This window comes from Enoplosus armatus, chromosome 23, assembly GCF_043641665.1.
Source record: "Enoplosus armatus isolate fEnoArm2 chromosome 23, fEnoArm2.hap1, whole genome shotgun sequence".
Taxonomy (NCBI): domain Eukaryota; kingdom Metazoa; phylum Chordata; class Actinopteri; order Centrarchiformes; family Enoplosidae; genus Enoplosus; species Enoplosus armatus.
In genome coordinates this window covers 987,981-1,010,000 of record NC_092202.1, presented here as the reverse complement: position 1 = coordinate 1,010,000, position 22,020 = coordinate 987,981, and the positions used below count along the sequence as shown (strand labels likewise).

At 44.1% G+C, this 22,020-nt stretch overlaps 1 protein-coding gene across 1 annotated transcript; it reads right to left on the bottom strand.

Moving 5' to 3' along the window:
• Nucleotides 1–2,498: 2,498 nt before the first annotated feature.
• Nucleotides 2,499–18,313, bottom strand: lratb.1 (lecithin retinol acyltransferase b, tandem duplicate 1). Its single transcript, XM_070930171.1, has 19 exons — nt 18,278–18,313; nt 18,005–18,074; nt 17,766–17,896; nt 17,174–17,262; nt 16,929–17,028; nt 16,547–16,590; nt 16,120–16,197; nt 15,471–15,667; nt 13,542–13,606; nt 13,281–13,387; nt 12,992–13,094; nt 12,264–12,363; nt 11,757–11,796; nt 11,513–11,564; nt 10,006–10,114; nt 7,871–7,954; nt 7,231–7,348; nt 3,997–4,087; nt 2,499–3,292 (listed from the first exon to the last, which is right to left on the bottom strand). Exons 1-19 carry the CDS (start codon nt 18,311–18,313, stop codon nt 3,218–3,220), a joined length of 1,689 nt encoding a protein of 562 aa, XP_070786272.1. The 3' UTR covers nt 2,499–3,217.
• Between the last annotated feature and the right edge of the window lie 3,707 nt (nt 18,314–22,020).

The window sequence follows — 22,020 nt, the reverse complement described above, 5'->3', positions numbered from 1 at the left end:
CCTCAGACAGGTTCTGGTGTTAATGGTCCAGGTTTGCAGATCACAGCAGAGCGACGTCTCTTTCCAAACTCGATCTTCTGCTGAGTTGCAGCTGAAAGCTCCAGAAAATGGACCAATGGAGCGAAGACAGCTTTGTCACCAGCTTTCACAAGTACAGCATTTTCTGTTGCACTAATCTTCTCCAGCTGTTGACTGAACAGTAAACTGGTCAAATAAAACCAAAAACTACAACCACAACCATCTTCTGAGAAGACAGAAAATGTGAAAAAAAAATTAAAAACACTGAAGGATGTTCAGCTGACGGAGGAAACCCTGAAATAAAAGAATGTTTTGTTTGAATTATTATGTTATTAGTTCAGCTGTCTGAAGTCTGCTAGTTGTTTACCTGGAACATTGCATACATGGCAACTTTGTACTATATACCATTTTATGAAAAGACTACTTTTATGATTAGTATCAAATAATACACATCATAAATGACATTTGCATTGAAAACTGTCCTGTCGTCCACATTTAAAACACACACACACAGAACCAATAACATTAACTTAAAACAGAAGTTTTGTTCATAAAAATATTTTTAATCTACAGTCGAACAAAAATCAACTCACTGTTCAAATCCATTTAGTGATTTTCTGAGTAGAAAGCGAAAGAATCAAACTTGCTACAGTGGATTATTATCATTATTACTATTATTATCATTATTACTATTACCGGTGAGTTTAGTTTAGAAAGTGCCTCTGAAATGGACGAAGAGAAACAGCACAAAAAGAAATTGAAGTGGTGAAGCTCCGGCTAATAAAACCAAAGCACTTGAGGTTCCACATTCAGGAGAAGTCGGTCAAGACGGAACAGAAAGTTGTAACAACATCGAGCAAGGCACTTCACTCTTCGATCATGACACCGAATCACCAGCTAAATAACGGCTTCTTCCTTCCAGCTCACTCAGAGCGAATGACCCCCCCCCCAGTAAACTGTCTCATCATTTCATGTCGAACTGGAGGGAATTCTGCCGGCTACCAGAGCTTAAGTTGGGGTTCAAGTTTCATTCCAGATGTGACGCGTGTTCCTAGAGATTTATTATTCAAGTGAAAACATGAGGAAGGTTTATCAGATGATAAAAGATCATATATAAAGACACAACCTGGACTCAAACCATCACATTACGCAGCATATCGTACATCACAGGTTGGTTAGAGTGGCACACCGGCCGCTTGCGCTACTTAAAAATACAGTACTTTGTATGTAGTATGTTGATGAAGATGAGGAAGTCTCAGATGAGGTCAGGAGGTTGGGACGGACGATAACCACCCGGGCGAGGCTGCTGAAGGAAGGCCTGATACCCTGGAGGACCAAAACGTGCTCCAAGAAATTGGGTAAACGTCAAACAGTCTGTTATTTTGGGGGCTGAATGAAGAATTAGCTGGAAAACGTTGTTCCACAACGATGAAGTGTTTCTCCAGATAACTCGCGCACAGTCCTGAAAACACTGGTCGGGAATCACAGGGTCGTTTCGGGAAGCAGCAATTTGCAGCACAGATGTGAGTCCAGAGTTTCGCTCTCAAGCCTCATCTTCATCATTAACATTTCCGTGTAAACTGGTGACATCACAGCTTGTGTCTTTTTCCAATTTGGGGTTTTATGAAAACAGGAAATGAGCGGGAATTTACAGCTTTGGTTTTGACACCTCGCTCTGCACATCTGACCACTTCAGTGTCGTCTTTAAAATCTATTTCCCCATGTGACTCCCCCTTTATTGGTCTGATTTATACTCATGCAACTCTGCTTTCAATTCCTGCCTTGAAGGACGTGTATTGTTGTCATTTATTATGGTTTTATTGTGTGTAAAAGTCTTTGTACGTCTGTTTAGAAGACCATTGTTTAGTTATTGTTCTAGGCAGACTGTCTAATGTGGTTCTTCTCTGTGTTTGGACCCGTTCGACGAAACGCTTTGTTGTTTCACATCTTCAAATTTCGCAGAGATTCACAAATCCAAAGAGCTTTTTCTTCTTACTGATGAGAGAAAACTGCAGCAGCGTGAGGAGGGAGATTTGGGGAAGGGGGATATGATTCAGGGGAGGTGGGTGAGATGAGCTTTCAGCCACGACGGAAGCTGTGGAGGGACTCTGACTGCAGCTTCAGTCTGTTTGCAATTATGGATAAACAGACTGGAAGCCAGAGAGCCGCTTCGGTGGAAGGAGACACACATTCCTTTAGGGCGGCGAAGATCGGAGCCGGGTCGCGCCGAGGTGAACGGGCCGGGGGAAACCAGGCGCTGCGTCTCCTCCGATGTCTGACTGGAGCGTCTCGCGGCCGCGGCGGATTCTTTGTTTACCCTTCGAGGGAAACCCAAACCACTGCTCCTCCCCTTTGAGGAAGTCAGAGGTCAGGGGCAGCTCCCCTCAAGCTGGTGTGGAGCTCGAGTCCTGATCGGGAGGGAAACACATTCACCCCCCGAAAAATGTTCCCTTCACCCACAACTGGTTTGCAGTTTGTTGTTGTTCATGTAGTTAAAGGATTGCTTCAGCGTTCGTTTCATATTACTGACGAGCATTATCCTCCAGTCTTTAAAGGGGGGGGTGTCTGCATGTAGAGGATAACTTGAAGGTTTGTGACTACTATGATTCCTATCAGTAATAACAACACTGTACTCGTCAAGTTAATAGTTAATCCAGCTCGTCTAAACCACTTCATTTGGGGGTCGAAAGTAAAGTGTGCACCGTGAGCTTCATTTTCTCTTTTCAAATCACTTCGTTTGATAAAAGATTTGTTCGCGTCTGAGCCTAATGAATCCAAAATGGAGGCGTGGCACTGACCCCCGAGGAGGTCTGTGAGATCCTGAACATGAGGCATGTCGTGGTGAAGCGTATTCAAGTACTTTATGGCGGTGTTTTATTTGAGGGTTGTACAGATTATAAAGCCCTACGAGGCCCATCTGTGTTTGTGGACGTGGAACATCAACGGCTGTCATCTTGCGTTCTTCAGGTTTTTCCTTGTTTGGATTAAACAAATGTGTTTTTACATGATCCATAAATGATCCGTGTGTGTTTCTGTCGTCTTTAAGAGTCTCAGCTGGAGTTTTCTCCGCTTTCACTTTCATTTCTTGTTTTTACGTCTCCATTTCCCACCTCCCTCTCTGTCTCACTCTCTCTGTCTCACTCTCTCTGTCTCACTCTCTCTGTCTCACTCTCTCTGTCTCACTCTCTCTGTCTCACTCTCAGTCCACCAGGGACTTGAGGTCCGGCAGTCCTCTCAGCTTCAGGTCCAGCAGCATCTGACCGTAGGCTTTCCCCTGAAGATAAAGAGCAAGGTGAAGGTGAACATGTGTGTTTCCACCTTAATGTGTTTGAATTCACACAGTGTGAAGTGTGTGAGTGTGTGTTTCTTTGATGTGTTGTGGATTCCAGCAAGGCGGTAAAAAACTTTACAGGGGGGGGGGGGGGGGGGGTTAAAGAGGACAAAGGAGCTGGTTTCTGGTGTTGCCACCATGAGGAAGACAGAGGCGGCTCTTCATCCCGCTCAGTGGCACTTTACGAATCAGTTCCAGACTTTGTTGGGACTACATGCTGAATCTGAATCAACTGTGTGAACACATACAAAGGATCTGACTCCGGTTTGTCTTTGTTCTCAGTGTTGCACACAGAATGTAGGTAAACTATGTACATACAAGTAGGTGTACATATGAATATAAATACATGTAAAATACATAGATTGTACATAAGTACTGCAAAGGAATAAATATAATATAACAGATAACTTTATATACATGAAATAAAGGTTCATCTTATCATTTTTAATACAACGGTGACGCCTGAACTGGGCACAGTGTTTGTTCTGGAGGAGACCTGCAGGGATTAAACTCCCCCTCACAGAGGGAGGGACGAGCTGATGAAGGGGACGCATCAGAGGAAGAAGAAGCAGAAGTGGAAACACGACGAAGCTCCAGAGTTCAGAGTAGAAAGTCTGTGTGTGTGTGTGTGTGTGTGTGTGTGTTACCTGGGGGTCGCTGCGTAGAGACGCCACCCCTCCCCCTCCCAGTGAACTCTGCAGGACGAAGTTGAGGCCGTGGATCCCCGGCAGAGTGTATCTACAAACCACACAAAAAACCCACCACACTTGTAACCATGGCAACGCAAACTTTCACACTTTTAAAAACACACAGCCCAGTAATTGTGGTTCACACACACACACACACACACTCACACACACACACACAGCCTGCCAGCACAGCCTGGCACCATGTGTTCATATGGCAGTTTATTGCACTCAATCACACGTTAATGTGTGTGTGTTTTGGATGTTTGAGTGTGTGTGTTGTCTGGATTCACATGGTTTGTAAGTAAAGTGTGTGTGTGTGTGTGTGTGCGTGTGTGTGTGTGTTTTTTTAGCTTGGTTGCATTTTCTGTGAAATTTACAAGTGTGTGTCAGTGTGTGAGTGTGTGTTGGAGAGTGTCATGGTTAACCACACTGGGTCGGCGTGGGTGTGTGTGTGTGTGTAAAAGTGTGTGTTTGTGCATGTACATGTTCGTAGTTGCACAGAAGGGGGGAGGGGTCAAATGTGATCATATGCAAAACCTGTGTGTGTGTCTGTTAGCAGTTAAATGTGTGTGTGTGTGTGTGTGTGTGTGTGTGTGTGTCCGGGCCTCCTGCAGGTTTAACGAGCAGTGGAGGTGCACTAATGAAGCGTCTGTGGCGGCAGGGAGGCGGTTCGGGGTGTGAGAGGAGACACAGGTCAGCGAGCTTTACAGCCACCACCTCTTCATTACGATAATCGCTAACACGCCGCGCGGCTGAGTCATCGCTGAAACATGTCCGCCGGCCGTACACGTGTTCAACCACTTCCCCAAACGCTCCATTATACCTGCCGACACACCTACGGCCCCTCAGCTGGGTCACCGCGGAGCTACTCGTCTTGTCTGGCAGTTTGTGCAGCTTTAGCATCTGAAAGTGAGAGTATGTAAGTTTTGCACCACAGCGGCCTCTGTGGCCACCAGCGGTAATGACAGGACAGCGGCACACTTTGTTTCCAGGTGAGGTATGCTGTGTTTACATCTTGTTTTACCTGCGACATGCTGACACGTAATGCAACAGCAGCACAAGTAGAAAAGAGACCCAAAGTCAGTGAACTGACTCAGTAATCTCTATCTGAAGGCTGCTAACATTAGCTAGCATTAGCCACCACAGTAAGGCTGTAGCAGTGTATTGAAAAGAACCCTTTTTGATTAGCCATGCTAGCAGTCCAGACTGGAATATCATATATAACAACTATTGGTTGGATTGCCATGACATTTTGTACAGACCCGCTGCCTCTCTCTTTTTTGTCAACATTTTCCATGTTTGAATAAAACTTTATTTGAACAGTCAATAGGTTCTGCTTTTACGCCGTGACCCCGAACAGAAGTCGTATTGTTTGGTGGTGCGAGTTAACACAACGTACAAGATGATAATTAATTAAGCTTGCCAAGAAAAAGCCTGCATTAAAAGTCTGCATCAATGTAGAAACATTTTGATCATTTTCATTTATTTGCGATGGAAAGAGAGAAGAGACATCTGTTAATAATGATGCTTGACTTGAAGTGTCTTTAAAATAACCCATGGATACTTTCTGAAAAGCTAAAACAGAGATTTTCTTTCGATATTCTACGACATAAATCAATAGAAATAGAAACTGGTATCTACTTGTGGTTAACCTTCTGCCAGCTGCCTCACAGTATTTGAGCTCGTCTCTGTCCCTGAGGAGTTAAACAAATCAATACTTGTGTTTGGAGACAAACTGAAGCGAGCCTCCGGATGTTAAAACCCCCTGCTTCTATTATGTCTACACTGCTGTGTCATTACAGGGCGAGTACCCTGGAGGAGGGCTGTGACAGTCAGTAATGTTTATGGTGTTGTGTCTTGTTTCAGTGGAAGTTGTGTTCCTGGTTTCTCTCAGTCAGTTGTGGTTTTCTTCCTGACTACAGTAGAATAGTCTGACCACAGCCGTCCTTCAGTGTCTTCAGCACTCTGTTAAATCTTTGTCAGTGTGGTATTTGTGGGGTTTAAAAAACGGAGCCAGCAACATCGTTAGGATGTTTTAAATAGGATTTTCGAGGTCCTCTGGTTGTGCTGGTGGACACAATATAACAAACAGCTGTGAAACGGCATGAAAACAAAAGGCAACGGCCCTGCGACGCATACCATCTTTGGGAAGTGTAACCAACAGTCTTCAATACGTTTTTTGAGTTTTAAAACTGCTTATGCTTTTTGGATCAACAGTCCAAATGTACTCGAGTCTTCGGTTGTTGCCTGGCAACCTCACAACGACAACAAGACTCCAGGAAGTCACTGGTAACGAGAAACAACATGTTCATTTGTGGCCTTACACGTGTTGGTCTGTGTATTTGAACAGAGCGAGGCTAGCAGTTTCTCTCTGTTTCCAGTCTTTATGCTAAGCTAGGCTAATTGATTACCGGCTCTAGCTTTTTGCTTAACGCACAGTTACAAGGGACCTCTCATCGAACACGCTGCAAGAAAGCAAGTGACTTTCTCAAAATGTCCAACTGTTCGTTTAATAGTTTGATACTATTCAAAGGAAGAAGAAAAGGTCTTAAATGTCAAAAAAGCTCCTTTTCTCTCAGCCAGAGTGGGCGGGCCGATGTTTGATTGACAGCTGAGCTTTTTAAACTGGCTTTTAAAGATGAAGGCAGTTGTGATCCATTAATGAAAAGGTATAAAATGGTGAGTTGCAGCTTAGAGAGGTAAAAAACCAACAGGAATTAGTTCAAATATGTCAAATGTGAAAAGCATTTAACTTATTGTGGTCTTGGAATTAAAAACATTTAGTCAGAACTGAGCTGACGGTCAGCAGCATGAAGAGAGGCGTCGTGCTCAACAGATAAACACAGAGAGAAGGAGGAACCAAACATGGAGGAGGTTAGTGTGGTTTTCCTACAGTATCATGCTAGCTCAGTGTGTGTGTGTGTGTGTGTGCGTCTCTCTGGCTCCATCAGGACGAATGCTATCTGTTCAGCCACAGATTGTGCATCTTGTTTTCGATTGTGTTCCTGCTCTGTTGTGTCGTGTTGCTGAAGGCCGACGTCTGACAGTGATTACACCGACCACCGTCACTAATCACTGTGTGTGTGTGTGTGTGTGTGTGTGTGTGTGTGCGTGTGTTGGGCGGAGGAGTTGAAGTGTCTGTTCCTCACACATCCTGTCTTTTACACACACACACACTGCTTCATTGCTCACCGTGTGATGGCGTTGTTCACCCCTGGCTGGATGAGGTGGGAGAAGTATTCCTGCACCACAGAAGAAGTCAGGTGTTTTTTCAGGTAGGGGAAGAAGAGGGGATGACGAGCTATCACTCCTAAAGAAGAAGAAGAAGAAGAAGAAGTGTGAAGTCTTTGATTGACAAGAGTGTTTAGGAGACTTAATTCAAAACCTGTCACCTGATTCATTTGTAATTAATATTAGACATGAATAGTTCACATTTTGGAAAAAAAGCTTATTTGCTTTTTTGCAGAGAGTTAGATGATTAGATTGATACCATTCTACTGTCTGTGTGTTTATTATCAAGCTACAGCCAGTAGCCAGCTAGCTTAGCTTAGCACAAAGACTGGAAACAGAGGTAAACAGAAAGACATGTGAGTGGTGTCAGCGTTCTCACCTAACTCTCTGCAAGAAAGGGAATACATGTTTCCCAAAATGTCGAGCTAATGCTTTAACTATGCTTTGATTTTAGTTTGAGACATAGCAAGCTAGCTAATGTTGCTAACCACCAGCCACTTTCTGATGTGAGCACCTCAGTGAGGACGTGGCCGTGATGCAGTTTGAATCAGTTTGGTGACATCGAGTATGATCACTGGTTTAGCTCTGAGGTGTTTCTCACCGACGTTAGCCGAGTCTCCTTTGTCTCCGCTCCTCGTGAAGGCCAGCTCCTCCAGTCTGTAGCTGTGAGGTCCGCTGGGCAGCTCTGGACAGAGACCAGAAAACCAAAACTGCCTTCAAACGTGTTTGTTTGGCTCAGCTAACGGCGATAAAACACAGAAGCAAACAGAGAATCAGCCTTTAAAGTGGTTTCACTTCTCCTTCCACTGGCCTAATTTATTCTCATGCAACCCTGCTTTCCATTCAGGTCCAGAAGCATTTTTATTTGTTTGACACGATGGGGCCTCCCAACTGTTGAATGTTGTAAAGAGACAGATGACTTAAACCACTGGTGGCTTGTTGAAAAGCAGGAAAAAACTCCTTTAATCAACGTTTTGTAGAATATAGATTATGAATTTCTCCGGTTAGCAGCAAGTCTCCTAGCGACACCGACTCAGTCGACCGTTGCCATGGGAAACGTCCACTCAGAGGCTTGTGGTTCAGACACAGTCAAAACTTGAATTTTAAATTTCCTGCAGCAGCAGCAGAATCATGTAGTTTATATTTGATACTGATACCACAGCGTATTATTATACTGTTTTCTTGCTGTATTCATTCAATAACTTAACAGTTACTTTACATAGTTTTTCTTCATGTCAGTGTGTCACCAAATAAACATCATAGTTGGATACCCCTGTATTTCACTGCATTCCTGCATGAGTGTGTCTCCCATTCGTTGTAATAACAGGACGGATTGATTGCAGTAATGGTCCATTATCTCTGACTGTGTGGTAGGTAATCCACAGACATGCAAACATTCATTCATTTTCTGTTCATTTTTAAGCTCTGTCTCATAAAAGTAGATAAATAAATCACAGCTAAAGTTGCTCAATGACTGATTTCTTTTAAGTAAAACCAGGTGAATAAATATTAAAAGCAGCAGCTTCGTCATTTCTTCCTTCATTTGAATGTTTTTATTCTCTTGGTCTGGTTTTTGTGATTGGAGAGGCCTTCCTGTTTTCAGCCTGGAATGTGAAGGTAGGTGAAGCGGCCAGGACTGTGTGTGTGTGTGTGTGTGTGTGTGCGTGTGTGTGTGTGTGTGTGTGCGTGTGTGTGTGTGCACTTGCTTTTTTGTGTGCTACAATTCAATTTCTGTTCTCCTTTGATTTTGTAAATAAATGCTGTTTCCCTGCTGCGTCAGAAGGACGTCATTAACGTTGTGTTGAGAGTCTCTTAACAGCATTCAAGGAGTGTGTGTGCGTGTGTGTGTGTGTGTGTGTGTGTGTGTGTGTGTGAGTCTTGTGCAGGGCCATGTGAATGCAGCGCTGGTGAAAAGATGAAAAGGCAGAACTTAGGAGACGCCACACACACACACACACACACACACACACACACACACACACAGTTTCTCACAAGGTTGATTTTTAAGTTTTTGGTTGTGTATTTATGTGTATTTTTATCACTTGATGTGTTACTGTTTAGTGGTGTTGGTTGTTATAGATAAATGGGACATGGGAACATGCCGCCCTCTGTAGGCAGGCACCAGTAACTGCACACAACAAGTCTACAGTATCATCTGTTTATCAATAACTGTATAAATAAATCAATCATTCATTTCATTCTCTCTAATTCCTTTCCACCTCAAACATAGCTCTGGTTAAGCACTGCTAGCTGTTACATCACTCAAGGATGCCTTGAACCTTCTCAAGGCCTCGTAGACCATATGAGTCTTGTCAAGGACTCCTGGAACCTCCTCAAAGATCATTCAAGCCCTCTCAAGGACCCTGGAATTTCCTCAAGAACCATTTAAGCCCCGCCAAGAGCCCCTGGAAACCTTCAAACACCATTCAAGGACCATCTGAGCCTGCTCAAGGACCCCTGAAACCTCCTCATTGACTCTAAAAACCTCTTCAACCACCACTGGAAAATTCCCAAAGATCATTCAAGCCCCCTCAAGGCCCCTGGAACTCCACAAGGACCATTTACACACCCTCAAGGACCTCTGTTGTCCCTTTAAGACCATCTTATCAAGGACCCCTGGAGCCTCTTCAAGAATCAAGGGTTAAACTGACTCTTCCTCCTTTTTGTAAGAGTTCCTAATTCATAATCCACTCTCAAGTGAGAAGAATAGAATATAACAGTCATGTGCTTGTTTACCTGTGTCAGGTGTGTCCTCTGCTGAGGTGGGAGGGGCTTCCTGCTCAGGTGTGTCTGGCCCCGTCTCTGCGAGAGACTCCACCAGCTCTCCACCGACGTGAACGTCCACCTGCAGTGAGGTCAACAATGATTGATTGTAACAGGACTTGGTATCATTTGAAATTAATCAGTACTATCGACACCAAAACAATCCTTTTTCTCGATAACTTAGAAATATAAAAAACACAAGAGTCAAACCTCCTTAATGGTTAAATCTGGTCTTAATACATGCAGCTGTTTAAGTATTCTGTCTAAATAAAATACACCTTGAAACAAAGCAAAAAAGTATTGTTGTTCAATACTCAGCACTAGTTTTTAGCATCTCTGTGGAGCAAACCTACAGTACATTCACACTGCTAGCTTCTTCAATGCTACTGTAAGTCATTATGTTTTGGCGTTAGCTGGCTCACTGCTAGCTATAGCAAGCTTCTGAAGTTTCAGTTGAGTTCAGATTACAGCTAGCTTTCCTGCTAAGAGCATTTATTCACGGAACTGACCATAAAAATGATTAAAATCTTGGTTGAACAGAATCTTTACACTTAGCAAGTGAGGTGAAGTGAAGGAAGGCAGTGAAAACACACCTTCCAACATTTATATTTTTACTTTTTACTTTTAGCTGCCGTCGGGCAGAACTGCATTTTGAATTTAACAACTTTACACAAAAGCTCTGGAGCCGGTTACACCAGCTAAGTGAAGATTCACACATCACTAAATTCAAAAAAAGGTTGCTGCACACAAATGAGTTCAAGCTATCCAAACTGAGCCAACTGACAAAGCTAACGGTAGCTAACGGTAGCTAACGTTAATATAGTATCTAGATTGAAGAGTCAAAGAAGTAATATAGAATATTGTCAACAAATCTGACATGACACTTGATCAAAATGCTGTTTAATAAGGACTTAACTCACAAGATTTTAAATTACATTTACCTGAAATTACAAAATGTTATGCTAATGTTCGACTAAATTACCAAATAACCTCAGTTAGCTTAGCATAATCAGATATTTCCTATTCATTCTAAACTCCACCAACACTACTAACTAAAACACATATATTTCTTCATGTATTCATATACTGTATATATATAAATGAAACCAAGTCATACCTATATTTTAAAGATTAAAGATTAAATATATCTGTTATTTTTTAGTTAGGCTAGCTTGTGATGCTACAGTGCCTTCCTGTTTACAGAGTTGATTGTTTTTGATTGGACAAAACTAAAGATGTTTTCTAGCAACTGATTAAAACATAACTCAAGTCTTTATTATCCAGGACACTTGTTTTGTTTTAAAGGTGCAACCTGATTTAGTAAATCACTAGTCTGAAACTAGCTAGTAGTTACTAACTCAGACCATACACACAACATAACTGATGCTAATGCTACCCAGACATTTGGTTGCAGTTCCTTCTTTGCTTGTTTTTTGTTTTGTTTTATTCAATAAACTTTTGCAGCTCAAATCAAACTCACCTTCAGCTGAGATTTAGGGTGCAAGAAGAAAAACGGCTTCAGGACAGGAGACCTGGAAACAACAGAGACAGAATGAACAAGATATGAAACTATGATTATTGATTATTGTGAAAAACTGCTGTTTCTATACAGGTTTATGTGAGGAGAGACACCTGCAACACTTCTATTGGTTGTTGTATGAGGATAAATAAAAAATGCATCTCCCTGGGAATAAATGTGCGTATTAAAAGAATAATAAACTCACACTCTGGGCCGTCCGCCCACGATGCCGGTCAGCCCAGGAGCTGTGAGTGAGGACAAAGTGAAAGAACAAGAAAGGAATGAGACTTTTAAAGCACACAAAAATAATAATCCTTGTAGTTTTAGCAGGTGTAGCAGCTGCTCCGAGTTCAGCTCGGCTTCCTGTTCTACTTACAGTTCAACAGCACTGACAGCATGAATCACAAACCTCCCAGGATTCACACAGAGGTCATGCTCAGAGTGTGTGTGGAGGGTTTGAACTCGCCACCGTAAACAAAACTCAAATCTGGTTCAGAAGGTCAAAACCCTCCTTATCTGTAGTAACACACAGCCTGCAGCCAGCTGATGGACGCTCCCTCTTTACTGTGTGTGTGTGAGTGCATTAATAACCACTGGAAGCAGAGAGTGCAGCTCTGTTTGTCTGTGTGAGCAGCACCAAAGCATCTGACAAGCACTTCTGACCCCTGGAGGGATATTTACTGATCCAGAGGGTTTAGAGTGTTTGTCGTACCCATGCCGGTCCCTGCAGGAGATACTTCTCTGGCGAAGAGTTCAAGAGCTTTCTTCTGTTTGTGGTGGACGGCCATCCAGATCACTGCCTCTCTAGAGCCCTGCAGACACACAGTACATTAAATATACTGTTAATGTTATTATTGCTCCAAAAACCTGTTTAACCTGTTTAAGCCTCCAAAAGAGAGAGGAAGGAAGAAATCAAGGAGAAGAGGAGAGTAAAAAAACAAGGAGTGTGGGAGGTTAGAGGCGTGAAACAGGCTTAACTCCGACCCTGACCTGCTTCTGGTGGAAGAGAAGTTTTGGATGGACGGAGGAATGAAGGGATGAGGAGAGAGTCTGTGTCAAACTGAGAGAAAAAGAGTGATAGAAGGAGAATTTAGAGGCATGAAACAGGCTTAAGTCTGACCTCGACCTGCTTCTGTTGTTAAAGACAGAAGACAGACAGACGGATGGACGGAGAGAGGGGGTGGAGACACCGCCCCCAGACTACGAGCCAACGTCCCTTTAAGAACGACGCTTGGGGTGAAGTGAGAGCCGCTATAGATGTTAAAACAAGACTTACAAACGTAAATACAGTTCTATGAGTTTTAGGTGACAGGCAGGTGAAGCCGGTGTGTTCAAGCTAAATGTCAGCTTTTAGAAAAAACCTGCTGACTGAGAACAAAACTAAAACTAAAAGAGAAGACAGTGTGTGTGTGTGTGTGTGTGTGTGTGTGTGTGTGTTACCTTGCTGCGAGCGTTGGCACCATAGGTGTCCTCAGCGCCGAGGACCTGGATGTTGACGGAGCTGAAATCTTCCAGCCCTAACTGTTTGAAAATACGCTTCGTCCTACAAACACACACACACACACACACACACACACACACACACACACACACACACACACACACACACACACACACACACACACACACACACACACACACACACACACACACACACGTCAGTTACCTCAGAAGTCCACAAAGTTTAGGCAGTGTCCACACACACAGAGTTTGTTTCTCCTGTACACACCGTTTGATGATGCTGTCTGCGGTGCGTCGGGCCTTTTCTGCTGCTCTCGGCCCTCCGAGCGGACACACTGCTGTCGCCCTGAAGCCGTCCATGTAGGTGGCACACACCTGGAGGAAGACGGGAAACAGGATGAGAGAGCTTCAGCGGCAAAAATTAACACACTGTCAAAAAACATATGGAGGCTGATTTGTGTTGAATTTGGACTTCAGACTAAAAGACAAAAATCAAAACATTCCCTGTCTAAAAGGTGTCGGTGTTTACCTTGTAGTCAGGAGGTGGAGCGAAGCCTTTAGCCCCTGTGACTCTGACAGCTCCCCCTTCTACACCTGAAAACACACACACACACACACTTTAAACATTGATTACTGATTTATCAAACTAAAACAATAAACATTCTCTGGCTGCTGTTTCTCCAATGTTTCAGATTCTCTCCGTTTTATTTCATCTCTCATTTTAAAGACTAAACTACTAATCAATTAATTGAAAATTGACATGACGGGATCAACTGATTTATGTTTAATTAGAAAAGACGTCTTAAAACCAGAGGGACGAGCCCCGTGGACTGAGACAGACACTCTCTGTAGCTGCTGCGTGACCCCCTTGTCCTCTTCTCTGTCTCATCATCACCACCTTTGACCTCCCGACATCTCCCTCGGTGTGCTGAGGAAACATCACGCAGCACTTTGCTCACCCCTGCTTGAACCGGACCACAGACTCTCCTCCGGTTCATCTCCAGTTCACGTTCCCGGCTCCTCCGTGTTACAAAATAAACTACTGATGAGGGAGCGGGGGGTCATGAAGTGGTCAAACGAGGCTGAGGAGTTCAACCGAGGCTCAATTAGACTGAAATATTTACATCTTTAGCAACAGCAGCAGCTAAAAGTTCACATCCCCCTTTGAAGTGGGACATTCTGGTCCAGAGTTGATCCAGAACTCCCACAGTGTAACATGCCAGTCTGCTGTAGAGGAGACAAAACTTGAGTGCTCATGTAAAATTAAGACTTAAGCTTCTGTACATGAACAGAGTGTCCAGGAATACAAAAATATAATATTGACGGGACAAACAAAGTTCATATTAATGGATTTTTTCTCCTATTATTATTGTTCTTTGTCTTACTTCTCTTTGGGGGATAATCAGCCTCTACGTTTTGGAACTACACTTCCCATGATGCTTTGGGGAACGTAAGCAGGAAGTATAATGAGAGATTTCGCACCGTTATTTTAGCTAATAATTGTTTACATTTTAGCAAACCAGCACTCTTAAAGGTATCTGAATCAGCTGTTAGCAGCTCCTGTCTGCAGAGTCCTCATGGACAGACAGACAACCATCACTGATCACTGAGACACTGAGGAGGACTCTCAGGCAGGTCCTGCAGCGTCTTTCTTCTTCTCTATATGAACAGTCACTCTGAATCTAAGAATATGTGTATCATGTCTGTGTGTGGAAGACTTTGTGACAGAATGAAATGCATTTTATTTTACAGAGTTACTTTAACAGGTTTAACAGGTTTAAACTGTTGGTGCAGACCAGATTTGACCTATTTCCGTGACATATTTCAGCTGTAGGATGAACTCATTCCTACATTTCAGAGAAGATACACTTTATCATGGTGGAGGGGTCATATAAGGGTCACTGTTTCTGTTGGGGGAGTTGAACTCGTGTGAAATATTCAGGATTTTCTCCACATAATTTGAAATGTATACATAACATATATCACTTGGACAATTATTTACTCAAACAGAACAGTAGGAGGGTAAATCATGTCTGTGAGTGGGATCCCTCCCTCTGCCAACTGAGGTACACAAGAAATAAAGAAAACACTGAATTAATTACCAAAAGGAAGAAAAGTGGAGCTTCTTATCAGCGAGGAAGAGTTCAGTGAAGGATCAGGGGAAGGTTTTGGAGTTCATGTGAGGGTTAGACGCTGCAGCAGAGCTCTAGACGGGTTCAATCTGGGTTGATGGATACATGTTTAGTTTTAAAAAAGGGAAAATAAATCACTAATAGCTGATAAAGGGTTTATTGGAGGTTCAGAGGAGGGTGAAGGGTTCAGTCAGGGGTCAGAATAAAGTTCCAGACGCGTTTGTTTAAGGCTGCCAGATGAATGTTGAAGGGTTATGAAAACAGTCACCAGTTCAGCCTGTGGTCACGTCCTCAGCGCTGACTCTGTGCGAGTGCGAGTGCAGTACCTGGTACTTCCTTGACGACCACCCGGCTGAAGTCACAGACGACGTCAGGCAGCAGGTATCGCCGCGGGTCGCCGATCTCGTACACCAGCTGCTCCGCCACGGTCCCGAAGGAGACGAGGCCGCCGGTTTTGGGCGGTTTGGAGAGAACGAAGGAGCCGTCGCTGGAGCACTCCACCACCGGGAAACCCATGTTGTCCCTGAGACCCACACAGAGCTCAGTTCATGCCCGTTCTGTTCGGTTCATTTGGGCTGCTGTGAAAGCTGCCAATCAAACTCTGGTGCAGACAGAACAACTGGACCCAGACCCTCCTTTTCAGGTGGATTGTGATCTGATGGTCTGGTGATTTCTTTAAGTTGAAATAATTCAAGCTGGTGGTCAGAACATAAAGCTACAGGGCCGTTACATTATCCAGGAGAGTTTCTACGTTAGTGACAGTGAGGAGGACAAACACAGACCAGACTGCAGCTGGAAACACACACATTTTAAGTTTTTAGATCTATTTTCCCTCCTTTCTTTTTGTGTTGGAGTCTCTCCTCCACATGGACACATTTCCAGACTGTTCAGACGTGTGTGTGTGTGTGTGTGTGTGTGTGTGTGTGTGTCAAGCCCTGGATGTCCTTCACATTCAGTGTTATGGCTCCGTCTTACCAGTCTGGGACTTTGTGCCAGTCAGTGAAGATTCCACCTGTACTCTGAGCTCCACACTCAATCAGGTGACCTGCAAGGCTGACACACACATACACACACACATTAATTACAGCAATTTCACAAAGATAATGCAAATATTATCACCTTAGATATAAAGATACAACGATAACAATCAGTCAGTCATTCTTAGGAGTTTTAATGTGTGATATACATCATGTAAGAAAGGTTAATCCATAGTGGTTTGTTTACTTGATTTTGCATGAATAGCTTTTTGATTTATTTTATGTTTCTGTTAAAGCTTTCGAAACATAGTTAACATGGAACTTTTCCAGAACAGAGACCTAAATGTGAAACTCCAAAAGACAGCACTTTAACAGGTAGATGAACGTGTGTGTGTGTGTGTGTGTGTGTGTGTGTGTGTGTGTACCTCCCAGCTGCTAGTAGATCGTAGTCATTCCTCTCCCATCCAAACTGCAACAAACAAAAATCCAACAGAAGTTACATTCCTGAACTGTCTCTCACACACACACACACACACACACACACACACACACACACACACACACACACACACACACACACACACACACACCCATCAGCACTAATAAACAGACATTGTCACTTTTTGAACAACTTTAAATTTAAACCCACAGCCGCGTGTCACTAGTTTATTCAAATCCAGGGTTTCTGCAGAGGTCATCAAGTTAAATCTAAAAGACTTTTTAAGACCATTTTAGGAACCTAAATCCTGCAATAAAAAGTCAGAGCCCTGGCAGACACACACAGACCCGTGTTCATATCAAACATACCGTGTGCATGAGGGGCCCCAGAGCCACGGCGCTGTCCACACAGCGTCCAGTCACCACGATGTCGGCCCCGAGATCCAGACAGCGCCGGATAGGAAGAGCCCTGAACCCACAGAGAGAGAGAGAGGTTTGTTTACTACATACAGAGACAGAGACAGAGACAGAGGGAGAGAGAAAGCAGCAGGTCGAATGTCTTCATCCAGATGGACACAGCAGGAGGTGAAAGAGAAGACCGTGTGTGTTCGTACCCGAGGTAAGCATTCATACTGTGGAGAGTTTTAGGCAACTGTTGTCTGCTGCCACCATCCGCCATCTTGACTTCAGAGAGGCTGGTTCTCTGAGAGGAGGAGAGGGGAGGAGAGGAGGAGAGGGGAGGGGAGGAGGGGAGGGGAGGAGGGGAGGGGAGGGGAGGGAGTGGAGAGGAGGGGAGGAGAGGAGGAGGGGAGGGAGTGGAGAAGAGAGGAGAGGAGAGGAGGGGAGAGGAGGGGAGGAGAGGAGGGAAGAGGAGGGGAGGAGAGGAGAGGAGAGGAGAGGAGGAGAGGGGAGAGGAGAGGAGAGGAGAGGAGAGGAGAGGGAGTGGAGAGGAGAGGAGAGGAGAGGAGAGGAGAGGAGGAGAGGAGAGGAGAGGAGAGGAGGGGAGGGGAGGGGAGGGGAGAGGAGAGGAGAGGAGAGGAGAGGAGAGGAGGGGAGGGGAGGAGAGGAGGAGGGGAGGAGAGGAGAGGAGGAGGGGAGGAGAGGAGAGGAGGGGAGTGGAGAGGAGGGGAGGAGGAGATTATTAATTTAATAAACATTCATCATGTCTACAAAAAGATGATGATGATGTCATCATGGAGGCCTTACATGGGGCATGAGGTCATCACCTGTCACCACGCCAACCTTGAGGTCCAGGCCAGCCTTTCTGATGACTTCCTGTATGGCCTCAGCACAGGCCAGAGGGTTCACCCCTCCTGCATTACTGACCACACGGATACCTGCAGGGAACAGAGGGTTACATAGACACGACACCACGGTGTGTGGTTACCATGGAAACCACCCAACCAGCAGCAGATTGGTCCCAATCAAACATTGAAGTCGCTCACCTTTCCTGTGGATGTCGTTAATAAACGGGCCGAGAGCGACCTGGACAAAGTCTGGAGCGTAACCCAGACTCTGCAAGAGGACGGGAACATAGTGGAGGTAAATTCAGGGAGTAGAGGAGGTCTGCACGCCACGTTTACAGACTAACAACACACTTAATACTAATACTAATACTTTCCAAAATGAAAAAGATATGAGAGGCCAGATTACTGGATGCAATAACGTCTGTGGTAACAATCACTAGAAAGAAGACATGTTTCACAAAGAGGACTCACAGGCGTCTTGGCCTTGGCGGCGGTGAGCAGAGACATGGTGATCTCACTGAGGTAGTCAAACACCAGGAAGTCCAGCTTCCCACTGTAGATCAGCTGAGGCACTGAACACACACACACACACACACACACACACACACACACACACAGTGGAAAGAAGTATTGTCATTTAGGGCAAAGGTGTTTGTACACTGTGGTACTGCTACTTCTACTAACGTTAAAGTACTAAAACAGAACAGGAAGTAGTAGAGAAACACGTTTCGACGACACCTGCTGAAAGGTGTACTTTTAGCATAATGAAGCTAATGCTACTCGGTTAGCTAACACAGTTGTACCTGAGGTGGCTGTGTCCCCCCAGAACCCGGAGGCACAGCCGATCCGGACCGGTTTCGTCCTGGCGGAACTTGTATAACCTCTGGAGCTGGTTTTGTTTTGACTCAGTAAACTCGATGAGAAGTTAGCAGACGAGCTAAAGCGACAAAACCTGAAGTTAAAACACAAACTGACGCACTTTTCTGAGCTTCTGCCGCGCGACAACCGCCTGAAGGCTGCCGGTGCGTGACGAAGTAAACGAGGGAAACCAGACATGTTTCTAAATGTCTTTAAAACGGAGAAGAAAGCAGGAGAGACGGACGAGTCTACTCTGTCAAGTTCAATGTACACTGGTCCATCACTAAAAACACTCCGACAGGAAACACGACACGGAACCGTCTCTCTCCTCGTTTCTGTATTCAGATAATACCACACTGTAAAAATACTCTGCTGCTGTAAAGTCCTGCATTGTAAAAGTATGTGAGTATAATCAGGAATGTAATCCAAATATTATACAATTATACATGTGATTTCTTTTCCTGTAGTAGTTGGTTGATGTGATGTGTCCTGCTGATTATTCTCTCCATTAATCGGCTGATTACAAAAACACAAATGTCAGCGTCTCAAAACACCCTGAAGTTTATTTTCCATTCAAAAACAATTAATTAATTTCAGAGAACAAAGAGGACATTAGGTCACGTCTGAACAGTGTGTGTGTGTGTGTGTGTGTGTGTGTGTGTGTGTGTGTGTGTGTGATGCAGGTGGCCAGTCCTATTATGCAAAACATCAGTTGTTAATGTATGGTTTTGAATACCATGTCATGGATATCAGATGAGTGTGTATACTGAGTGTGTGTGTGTGTGTGTGGGGGGGGGGGGGGGGGGGGGTCTCATATTTCGGGTGGACTTGTACTATATATGAGACTGGTTTGCATTGAAGGAATCTGTCCATTGAGCTGACCTGAGGACACAGGTGAGTAACACTTTTTAAATATTTAAATCTTTATAATTCTGGTCTAAATCTGATCAACTTCTGACATTTTACAGAATAAGTTGCCTTTTTCAAATAAACGCGAGTTATTCAAAAATATTTAGCAATTATAATTGAAGTATTTTGCACTGTGACGACGAGAGTCTCGGCTCAGGTCGTCTTGAACATAATGGAAATATGACCTTTCTGTTTGTTTCATGTATTCAATGAATGAGATATTTTCCATCCAGAAACAGGAACAATAAACCCCAAAGTTTCAGTCTTGTTTTCCAGCGAGGATGATCTCGTCTTCCAACAGCACCTCCTCCTCTCAGAACTCCTCTGAGGAGGCTCTGTGGAACCCCTGCCCCTCCTCTCCATACGGGATCCAGATCTTCTTCACCGTGGAGGCCGTCAACTTTGTGGTATGTTTGCTGAAAGACAGACGAGATGCCTTTAATGGACACAGTTAAATCTTCTTTTGTCAGCGTCACGTTTGTTTGTCAAACAACAATTTCAATAAAACTTGGTGGATTGGATCAAGTGAGAGATTTACGCTACTTTCTTGTCTACTTCTGCATTTGATTAAAAATATCTATTTGTAATTGTCTGTCAGTCAATTTGTCTCACATCCTGATGAAGACTCTCAGTCCAGAGACAAGAGTCTACAGCCAGCTTGCTGCTTTGTGCGTTGAGCTAAATGCTAACGTCATGCTCACAATGACGATGCTAACATGTTGATGTTTAGCAGGTATAATGTTCACCATCTTAGTTTAGCGTGTTAGCATGCTAACATTAGCTAGTTAGCAGTAAACACAGAGTCCAGCTGAGGCTGATGAACGTCATCAGTTCTGCAGGTATTTGGTCACAAACCAAAGTGTTGGACACATGAACATGTTGACCTGATGGTGGCGCTGATGAAGAGTCAGAGGATCACCAGAGTTACTACAGTTCATCCTGAGGGGACCATGAAGGTCTGAACCACATCTCATCACAGTCCATCCAGCAGCTGATGAGGTGTTTCAGTCTGGACCAGAGTGGTTGACCGACGTTCGAATCACGCTGCTAGCATGGCTAAACACTGTGTTAGAAGAAGCTGGAAGTCGTGCTCTAAATCTTGAACCTTGACCTTTAGGTCGGCCTTCCAGTGAATGCCTGGACAGCCTGGTCGATCGGCCACAGCTCTCACGCCGTCCAAGCCTCTGAGGTAAACACTGACACCAGTAACCACCTTTCCTTCAGATTAGTGATTCAAGCACTCGTTCCCTCCGATTTATATATACAGAGTTTATTTAATTCCCTGAACCGAAATTAATTTAAATTAAAATTAAAGAGCAGCTGAGAGACTTGTTTTTGTTGACCTCCAGTGGTTTAACTCCTCACCTTGCTGCAGTGATGTTGGGGTGTACTTTGGGTACTTTAACCTTTTGTTTAATAATATTATAGAAAGTTATCATTTAAAAAAGTTATTAAAGACACCTTGATTCCCTTATAACACCCCAAACCCCTGAAGATACAATAATACAATGTGATACAGTTAAAAAGGTCCTTTTTCCTGTTGTGTTCGGCTGTAGGTGTTCACTCTGAACTTGGCGTTGCTGGAGTGTGTCTACATTCTGCTCTCTGTCCTGCGACCGCTCAACTATTACCTCATAAAAAGTAGCTTCCTGTATAAGCTCAACCTCTTCTTCTATGGTCTGCTCGGTGCAGGTGAACTCCTTCCGCTGTTACGTTTCCCTGCAAAGTAGATTCTCATTTGAACAGCAGTCAGTGAATGCCGCTGTGTTTCCCTCCACAGGACGGCCTCTGTTTCAGGCATGTGTTTGTCTGGAGAGATACCTGGGAGTGGTTCATCCCGTCACCTACCTGAGGTCCGAGACACAGCCAGCACATTCACTCACTATATGAGGGGTCGACCTCAGCAACATGCGGTTAAAGATGTATAAACTACCTTCCTCTGCCTCTCAGGTATAACTCTGTGCGGACTCGTCTCTGCGCGCTCCCTCTGGTTTGGGGTTTGACTTTGTTCTTCTGTGTCTGTAACGTCTTGAAGCTGGTCTTCGCCTTTCCGGTCCTCTTCCTGCTGCTGTTGCTCCTGCAGGGTTTCTGCTGCGTCCGCATCCTGCAGGTGAGTCAGGCTGCAGGGAAACCAGCTGAAACACGGTGTTCACATGTTGAACACATGGGAATTTTATTTTATTTTGAAATGCAGGAGATCAGCCAACATCAATCATAGACTATATGTGTCAGACTATATAACAAATCTTACAGTAAAACTGGGCTGAACAATTTATAAAGAATTTAATTATTAAAATGAAATGCATGTTTTCAAACGTGAAATATTATATTTTGCATTAGAGAAAGTTGGGAACCCCACGTTTTAAATGGGGTTCCAGTTGTGTAACACAAATATGAATGTGTGAAATGTGTTGTTTTGTCGTGGTCGTACTGTACCAATATTGTCA